A 10,167-nucleotide genomic window follows, 5' to 3' on the forward strand; every position below is an offset into this window, starting at 1 on the left:
CCTTCAGCAGAAAAAATTGAATGCAAGCTCATAAGAAAAGTTATGATATTCTAAAATGAAAAGAAAAAAAACTACACTACACTTACGGGGGAAATGTAATAACTTTGTCCACCTGCATTATTTGTGTGTTTAAAAAAATTGGTTGCTATGGTGTTGGATACACAAGCACAACAAAACATCACAGATCAAGTTTTCGAACTACAGAAAGTGCTTTGTGCTTTTAACATTAAAAAATGTGTAAATAAAAAGAACTATCAAAAAACTAAAACAGATGAAGGCCAAGTTGGAAGTTGTGTTAACAAATTGCAAACAAATTTTAGAACACAAAGCATTCTGAAAAATCCTAGGTGGCCATACACAGTATTCAGGATAGACACACCTCTGTGGTTTGACGGATCAAAAGTCCTCCTCCTAGGTTTTTGACACCCCTTTAAAATTGAGACAGGCTTTTAACCCTGTAGGTGCACAGGTACTCTGTGTAAAGAAGACTCCCTACCTCACTGTACTGATTGTGATGAAGTGTCATAAGTCCATGGCATGATGAACTGAGGCTGTTTTAGAGCAAAGGAAGAACTGCCCAGAATTAATAATTATGTTTAACAACAACAAAAAACACTGTATTCACAAAAAAAATGACCAGACCAAGCAGTGTAGTATAGAGACTGCGAGGCCTTCAGATAATATCTGTGGACAACTTGAGAGGAACGCACCAAATACTAATATAAGATTAACTTTCTTTTGTATTTTGTTTAAATTCAGTTATTCATGCCAATCAATTACATTTGAATTTTCAGCACAATGGCATCGGCACAAAATATATTGTATACATTTATTAAAAGTAATCATGTCAATCAACAAAATGTTCACAACTGAAGCCCCCATTGATCTCATCATTCATTCATACATCCATTTCTAAGTGTCTATGTAAGAATAAGAAAGTGACATCTTGTCTGTTGTGCCCGAGCCAGAAAAATGGTGACTTCTATGTGAAACTAGCACTCGGAGATATACATGTATTGAGCTCAAATGCATCTGGTTCATTAACCAGAATTTCACCAAATTGCACCTGTTATTCCTCTACAAATACATGATACCTGCATTATCTGTAGAGAAATTTACAAAAATGTCAACTTTCAATGTAAAAGGAGCCAGAAAAAATTCCTGGATCTGCCCCCTTAAAGGGCCCATATTGTGCAAAATAAGTTTTCTGGGGTTTTACTATCCGTAATTACTTGAAGGGGGCTCAGTAGGGACCCTCAAAGTATGAAAACAGTCACTCCGAGGACTTTTTCACTCAGTCCATTCTAAGAAATTTGTTATCGAAAGGTCTTGTAAAACTTGAACAAACATGGGGACGGTGTAACTTATCATCAGAAACATCCTGTTGTAACCGACTGTAAATATGTGGCTGGTCTTCTATAGCTGCCAACATAACAACGTGTCTTTCAGCTGTGTTTACCAGAGTGAATGCGCCAGAATGAGACCGGTGATAGGCCTGGTCGCCTGTCACTCAAAGTGCAGTCAGCCAATCAGAGGAGGGGCTCAAGAGGCAGGTGAAAACAGCCTGTTCTGTCTGCAGCTCCAGAGAGAGGCAGAAGAGAGGAGACATGGAAATACACATTGCAGCAGTTTTTTCAACTTTAAACCACTGATATATCATCTTAGGGGTACCAATACCTCAAATTAAATCCAAGAAAGGGGGAAAATATGGGGCCTTTAATCAAATCCGCTTAAAAAGGTTAATGGGTTCTTCGTTGGTAAAAAGAACAGTGGTCAACCAAGTTTCAATAGCGTAAACTTGCTTACAGACAAACGACAATGGAATCAACAATTAAATAGTCACAAAAACAACAACATGCAGAGATTCGACGGACAAAGCTCTATAGGTTGTTACAAGCTGTTCTACAAAAATAATGTGTTAACTGTCCCTAGAAATGTTTATAGTGACTTATTATGCTTGATCTTGACCATCAACACTATGTTGAAGTGCTAAAGAAAAGACCCCATTGCTTTCCATTTCCTAGAAGCCCTGCTTTTAGAAGACAGAAGCACAAAGATGTTCGTGGTTAATTTATTGCACTACAACAGGGCTCTTGAGAACTATAGTGCAGCACTAGGGAAGTTAACTGACCATGGAAATTGAAAGGGAAAAATGTTTTGAGATGATGAGATTGAAGAGAGTGCGCCAAGAAAATAGTCATATTAAAAGTGCATATATCTCTTAACTATCAGAATATATTATTAGTAACAGTAAAGTGCAGCCAGACGTCCATCTGGCCTCTCATTCAGTGGATGTTCAAATTAAAGCCAAGTACATTAGTTTCAGTGTAGGGGGCATTGGGACAATTACATTGCATTACAAAAAGATTTATGCTTTAAAAAAATAGCAAATTGTATGTTTTTAATATTTTTATACACCATCTGCAGGATCAACGCTCACATGTGCAATAACCATAGTGCAATAATTCAGTTTGTATTGTATCATCTTATGTCTGACTTATAGATTTTCTGTATGGTCGCACTTTAATTAGTACAGTTTGTACTCTTAATTTAAATGTCTACTATGTCTGAGTGCATCAGTGGATTGCTACTAATTAGTAATGATAATAATGATAATTATAACCTGGTGCCACTTTAAATGTCAGTATATAAAAAGGCTAAACCACTGATACATTGTCATGCTAGTGTTGAGTCCAAAGGTAGGGGAAGTGAAGCAGTGGAATGGGGAATTTCTTGCAGTTGAAAATACATACTCACTTCTCTAAATGATCCAATAGTTTGTCAGATGAAGGATGTCAGGAAAATAATTTTCAGTGGTCAGCAAAACAAGTGTGCCACTCACAGGGATGACTCTGTGCTCATGCAGCAGACAGAAATGGTGTCAAATCCTTAGCCCACATTTGAATGTTCTTTCATGAAAAGAATGGCAAACGCCCACGGGAGAGTCTTTTTCTCTAACTGACAAACTAGCTGTTTAAGCCTAATTAGAATGTGGATTATAGAACTGCGGCAAAAATAACATTGATTTTATTGAAATTACTTTCAAAGTGACAGATGAGACACTTGTTTATCGTGACTACACATTATTACAATTAGTGCCTTGCTACATGTCTTTTCATTGCACTAAATGACAGAATGCACAGCTAAAACAAAGACGAGCCATTTCGTGGACTAATAGCTTTTGTCACATTTGACATGAGAGAGACAAAGGCCTCGTAAAAGAAAAGACTTGGTCTGATAGGAAATGTCTTTATTTGTTTATTTTTCCTGCTCTGTCTCGCAGTGGCTTTTTCAATAGCTGCCTTAGAGCTCTGTCAAGTCAAAGAGGTGGTGAACAACCATCTCATTATCGTGATCTTATAGACTGGTTGATGCCTGGCAACTGGCTATACTGAATAAAGTCTGTGTGATTTCATACACTCCCCATTATTGTTACGGTTTGCTTTAACTCCAACATGACTGAGGCCCTCTGTCATGTGTTCTTGTCAGATCTTCATTTGGAGATTCACCAACGCACTTATTCCAGGTCTGATAGAGGACATGTCCTGCCCCTGATGAATCAAGACAGAAATTCATTTGACAATGACTGACTATGACACCCCTTCTATAAATCCTGCTCTCCTTGATTTGGTTATGACAACTCCCAAATTTCCTCCAGCTTACTGCTGATGGTCTTTAAAGGGGCATTCCATAGATTTTACTTATGATCCTCCAAGCAATAACCAGTCCGTGAAAACAGATTAAATTGCTGTCTGAGGCTCTCTCAAGTCTCAAAATATACCTGATGTTACAGTAGGGCTTCGGGACATGACGATGAATATCATGTGACAATAGATAAACAACTATTGTTTGATATGCTCTATAGCAGTGGTCTCTTCGCGGTCGATCCCTGTAATGCTCTGGACTCACTGGCTTCTGTTATCCGTTGTTCACACGTGTCCGCTACTGGCGACAGAGCTGCAGGTCTATCTACTGCATTTCCTTGAGTTTGTGTATTAAACTAAAAGTCAGGACTCTGCTCTCTATGAAGAGATGCAGCTTCCAATCTTGTGATAACAATCAAAGCCCCGTTAGAACAAATGAATGGATGGATGAGGAAATGAAACACTAGAGTGCTTTTACTTTGAAATGGGTTCGGGAAATGTTGGAAATACGTACGTTTGTGACAAATCAGACAGATAAACATTGTGGTTGAAAGCAGAATAGAAAGAGAAAATTATCTTTCACCTGAGTTTTAATGTTTATCTGTTGAATATATAATAACACTACCTGTATGCGTTTCAAAATAACCATTCATTTGTAAAAAAAAAAGGGGGGGGGGGGGTTATTGTGAAATATTTGCAGGAGCAGAAGATGCTCCACGGCTTCATACTGTTTACTACTGGTATTTATTTAAGTACTAAGGAGTACTTTTAAACAAGGAAATAGTCATATTTATGGCCATATTCAAGGCAAAGCCTATGTAAAAACATTGTGCTGCAGCACCAGCTCCTCTGCAGAGATGAACTGAGAAGCTGAATTTTGTGCATCGAACAGATTTTGTAAATATGATTTGATATAAATGTGAATATTGTGCATTGAATAGATTAAGTTGCATGACTACCTTTCTTTGAGTATATTTATGCTCGTACATTGACCCTCCTAAGTGGGTTTTTTGGAAAATATCAGGGTGGTAGATCTCAGTTTACGTTTGGAATTAAAAAGTGATCTTGGCCTTTAAAAAGGTTAGGTGGCCACTACTGCATAGTCTATTTTTCTTTGCATAACAAATCACTGTTCAGTGCAATACTTTTTCATCATTCCACTTTGTGTTCTTCCACATGACAACAGCTACAGGCAGGAAATTTGAAGGCAGCACAGACCAACGTGGAGGAAAGTGAACATTACACAGACCGTGGTCATTCTGAACAGGAGATGAGACAAAAAAAAAAAGGAGTTCGTACCTGAAAGAGAGGCGACTGGTTTGAGTACGAAAAGTCTGACACAACAGAAAACTGTCCGGACTGGGCCCCACAACACATTCAAAACACCACTAACCTACAGACAGTGTGTACAGCTGAGAGCCACAAAATTACAAATTTCAAGGACTCCAACCCCAGACTCACTGGATGAAGCTGTAGCACAACGTATGGCAAAGAATCACGAGGAAGGAAGCAGATAACAGCTGCTGTTACTACTTAACATCTGCAGTGTCAATCATGTTGTAAGTTATTGCAGGAAAAATTGTAGCGTACATTAAATTCTCAAATAGCGGCAGAAAAAGAATCATGGTTTATCAAAAGAAGGCCCATATTGCCAAAAGACCTTGTAAAATCTTTACAACTAAATTCATCTCCTCCCCAATTGAGGCCAACTCAAAACATCCTCCATGATTATCTGTTACATTGAGAAATTAAGCTAAGAGTGCTATGATATTTCCACAGCAATAGTTCAATCAAGAACTCTGCCACTTTACTCTCCACTCGGCTGATTTGGATCTCGATTACATTAAAGAAATACTGTTTTTGTTCAACAATAAACTCGGTCCAAGTCTCACATTGAACATTTTGAAAGAGTTGAAGTGAAAATAATTAATATCAAAAGGAGAAAGATAGAGCAGCAGAGTGATATGACAAGCTGTGAGAATAATAAATATACTGAAATCACAATGGGTACGTTGCAGTCTGACAGTTATGCTTCCTCCCATCCACACTCCTTCATGCTTTGGCCCCTGATGGCAAAGTGATAAATAATAAACTGCACTGAGATAATAAGGAAAATTGAAAGCAAAATCATTGTAATGTATTGATCAGTTGTTTATGAATTCATTATTTACTTATATGAACTGCAAAGGCACTCAGTAGCACGTATACCTCCGTCAAGGCCAACCAGTCCCGTTAAATTCAATGAAGCTTAAAGCCTAAAATTAAACAGACCATATTTGCTATTAGGGGAACGTCTGGAACAAGATGGTAGGCTCCACATTTGTTGTGTGCACTGTCATTATTTTCCTCCAAATACATTGCATTGTTTCTGCATAGTTTGTTTTCCTCGTATATATCACCTCATTGCTTTTAGTTAGCCTACCAACCAGCTGCCCCAGCAGAAACAAGCATTTCCATTGGTTTGGAGAGGAATCGTAGTCATCAAGGATGCTTCATTAAGTGAGGGTGTTGCACAAAGAACTACAAAAATAAACAAAACAGTAGCAAAATGGTGAATCACATTGATTACCTGCGAGTATGTGTACTCTTATTATACCTGGCCTCTGTAAAAGCCTCTCCTATATAAGAATAGTATAAGGGATATTAAAGCAAAAGCATCTCCTCTAACTAGCCGCAGGCACTTAAAACATGAAACACATATTGTGAATGCAGCACCTACAGTATCTGAAGAGCACATAAAAAGTTTCCTGACACTTACTTGGTGTTTATCATTTGGTTTTGAATTGCTGCCTCATCATCAGAATGGACCCGCTGCTGTTTGTTATGTGTTTGATGAGAGAAAAAGGCACGCCATTCTGCACACCAAGAGTTGTATGGTTAGATGTTTTTAGGACAAGGGTTTTATCCCATGTTGCACCCTCTCTGCTTAGCTCTCAGATGGCCCGAGCTCCATTAAGTCATTTCCTTCCAGTTTGCTAAAAGGCTTTTAGTCTATGCTGGCCTCTCCGACACTTGCACAAAGAGAAAGCCATCACCTTGCTGGCTTCATAGCTTGAACATGGCTCAGCGTAAGAGCATAACGATAGCATAATCAACGTCGCCGCAAAGACTCAACATCAGGCCCAGAGAGCAAAGTGCCAAACAACACAAAAATTTGTCAAAACTTCCTGTGTTGAATCAAACCATGTAATCAGCACAGCCAGAAAAATGAACAATAAGGCCAACACAACACACAAACACAACTGACGACTGTGGTCACCAAGGTAGATGAAGCTAGATAAATGATGCTTTTGTTATATTTGAGTGGGACAACAATGGAACAATCATCCGCACCTTTTCTTTACAGAATACCACAATTTAACCACTCCCAAAGCAGGATACTTATCTAAAACCCTGTAATCATCATAACCCATGTGATTCTCTCAAATAATCAAAACAGACGTGTATAATTTGATCAAATTCCTGTTCTGTTTTAAAGGAAAGATGACTGAACTTAAAATACTGCAGTGATTAGCAGTCAGATAAAACCCTTCAAAGCATGAAAGCACCAGCTCCCCCCCGCTATAATCCACACTTATCATGCAAGTGCTAATAAACCTGAACCATCACGGACTGCTAAAACGCTCAATGTTCAAACTCTTCAGACTAATGAAATTTCAGACAGATTAACCCACTCAATACAATTTTGGGTTAACTCTGGATACATCAGGACTTTCAGTTAAATTAATTTGAGTTATATATTCAAAAGGAAATCATTTAGATGATACAGAAAACAGAAAAAAGATTTCTAGTTTCCATGTTAAGAGTCAGTTTTAGGCTGCACTTAAATCTATAATTCATGTGGCAAACAAAACTGTTTTTTAATCATTTTAATTTTCCAGGATCAAAATGTACCTCATTGACTTCATACGCTTTTCGGAAAAACAGCACTGATGACATTTTTAACGGCCTGACAAAAAATATTAATCAACTTTTTGCCCAACAGTGAATTATTATTTTAAGGAAAATGAAAAAAATATCAAGCTTCTAAAATGTGAATGTTTGCAATATTTCTTAATATTCTATGATACAAAATTACATATTTGTATTTTGAACTGTAGGCCTAACAAAACAAGACATTTGAAGACATCTGCTCTCCTTGTGTCAACATGTAATGGCCATTTCCAAAGTTTTACTGCCATTTCATAGTCAAGAAATTTAAGAATAATGATGATAATTACTAGTTGCAGTCCTAAATATCAAATAAATCTGCTGGGCCTATTGCTTTCCCTCTTCTGCTTTCCCATCCTTTCAATATTTAGGGAATAAATACCTGCAAAACTAATCTGACCATTTTGTTTATAGCACTGTTTTCAGAATATGTGGGATTTGACTTCACAATTTCGAGCACTTACAACAAAAAATGAGCAGCCAAACTCTACATCCTATACTTCTTAAAAAACCTCAAATGAATGGGTTTTCAGTGGCTCAATGATTTAGTTCACCCTAGAAACCTCAGATAAAAAAGTACTGCGTCAGTATACAACAATATTTATGGCAAGAAATGTCACAAGTAATGCTTTTCTTCTCAGTATTGAGAAACATTTGAAGCAACATTCCAATTCAACAGCACAACACAGAGTACTACGCTAAAATAATGATCTGGCAAACTACTGTGGGTTATATTAAACTGCAGCTTCCCATGTCTGACGACTGCATCCTGCACCACTCATGTGATCCAGTCACATGATGGACAGATCGTCCATCTGTCAGCATTATGTTCCTCAATACGCTAATGCTGCCAAAATGTCGATGCTCATCATCGATAAGATGGCTGCGCAGTTACTTAAAGCTTCAGGGGCAGTGAAACCAACGTGACGCGTTTCCATCTCAACTCAGCACATCAGAAAATAACAATCATCTCCCGATATCTCATTCATTCCTGAGGCTGCCACCGGTCAGCTGACTGTGCTAGCTAATCCACTGCGCTGTGACATTTAGCTGCGTCAGATCGTCGTGACGCTCAGTTTGTACACTCACAACAACAGTGACAATTGTGGATTTACCCCGACATGTAAATCCTTTGCCCACAGTAATATTCATTTTCCGTTTAACCGAAGCGTTTAACGATGAATGTACGTCGTGCCACTGTTAGCTTCAGCCAGGTAGCATGTTAGCTTAGCTGGCTGTCGCAAATGGCACGAGTGGGTTTGGCTGGTTTTATAAATGTAGGTGAAACACCGATTGGTGTCTATAGTATCATTCAATCATCACACAAACCACCAGCCAGTGGAAAATACCAGAGTTTATTTATAATCGTGATTTCCGTTTAGTGACTTCTTCGCTTGTTAGCTAACTAGCGTTACTGCCCCTTCATGCTGCATTCACTTTCACTGGGAATATCAACAATTACATCATGTGAATTGGGTTTTCTATACTTTATGATCATGTTTCCACTCTCACATAGGTTTAAATTACACCCTCTCAGCAACAGTACTCATATGAATACATTTTGCGCAAAGTCAAGACTATTACAAATCCAATCCAGTCCAGTCATCCAGACCCAAAAGTCCCTGGAATCCTGAAAACAGCCACATTTCATGGTCAAAGTCCATAATACTTAATTTTATAATTGAAGGGGGCAGAGGTTGCACTTTGTCTGCACAATTGTCCTCCGGAGGTTGACATTAAATACATTTCCCTACTAAATTGTCGCATTCCCCACCGTCCCCGTGTCCTTGAACGCAGCACCCTTGCTAGCCACTCGCTACATCCAGCAGCTAATGTCACATACTTAGCCTGGGCTGAGAGATGTAGTTTCTGGTCACAGCCTGGGTGTGAGTCCTCGCTGCGGCCGCCATGCCGTTCACGTCCATCGCCCTGTTTGACACCAGTGTTGCCATGTTCGAATACAGAGGTTGAAACCCGAGAGGAGATGATGCTCGCTGCGCTTTGCTCACTGACGCTGGTTGATGCAGATGACAGCACAGCAATGGTCATATGACTTTGAGGAACCGGAAGTTGGATGGAGCCAGGGTCGCGCGTGTTGTGCGTGCGTGTGATCAAAACAGGATTCAGCTTGGTATCACATTTCAATCACGACACGTTTCTAGAGCATGTAAGTGAAATACTAAACAGTGTCACCACAGGAAGTCTAAAAGTATAAGCATTCCTATTCAGGTTGCTAATATTAAATATAACAATAATAATAACTTTAATAATAATTTGGTTAGCAATTATCTAAACAAGGTTACAAAGTGCTTCACAAAATCCACGGCAAAAAATGAATGAGAAAAAATAAATGGTATTCAATTCAGTTAAATGTTAAGCGCCAAATCTTAACATAGTAAGGTTGAGACCTTAAAATGTATGGAGAAACCCAACAGTTCCCACAATGAGCAGAACTTTGGCGACTGTGGAGAGAAAAAACTCCATCATCACCTTTTTTTAAGTCTGAAGAAGTGGTCACCAGTTACTTCAGTTGTATTGAATTTGGCTGCAATGCTGTTTACCCCTGAAACTCCTAAGATTTGAGTCCACAAAG

At 38.6% G+C, this 10,167-nt stretch overlaps 1 protein-coding gene across 1 annotated transcript in view; it reads right to left on the bottom strand.

Moving 5' to 3' along the window:
- Positions 1-9,625, bottom strand: part of atp6v1ba (ATPase, H+ transporting, lysosomal, V1 subunit B, member a) — a 31,604-nt gene extending 21,979 nt beyond the window's left edge. The window contains exon 1 of the mRNA XM_034608541.1: positions 9,418-9,625. Within this exon, the coding sequence (XP_034464432.1) occupies positions 9,418-9,526 (109 nt within the window). The 5' untranslated portion in view covers positions 9,527-9,625. The remainder of the gene's footprint in view (positions 1-9,417) is intronic.
- Between the last annotated feature and the right edge of the window lie 542 nt (positions 9,626-10,167).

Source organism: Hippoglossus hippoglossus, chromosome 15 (genome assembly GCF_009819705.1).
Source record: "Hippoglossus hippoglossus isolate fHipHip1 chromosome 15, fHipHip1.pri, whole genome shotgun sequence".
NCBI classification, from domain to species: Eukaryota; Metazoa; Chordata; class Actinopteri; order Pleuronectiformes; family Pleuronectidae; genus Hippoglossus; species Hippoglossus hippoglossus.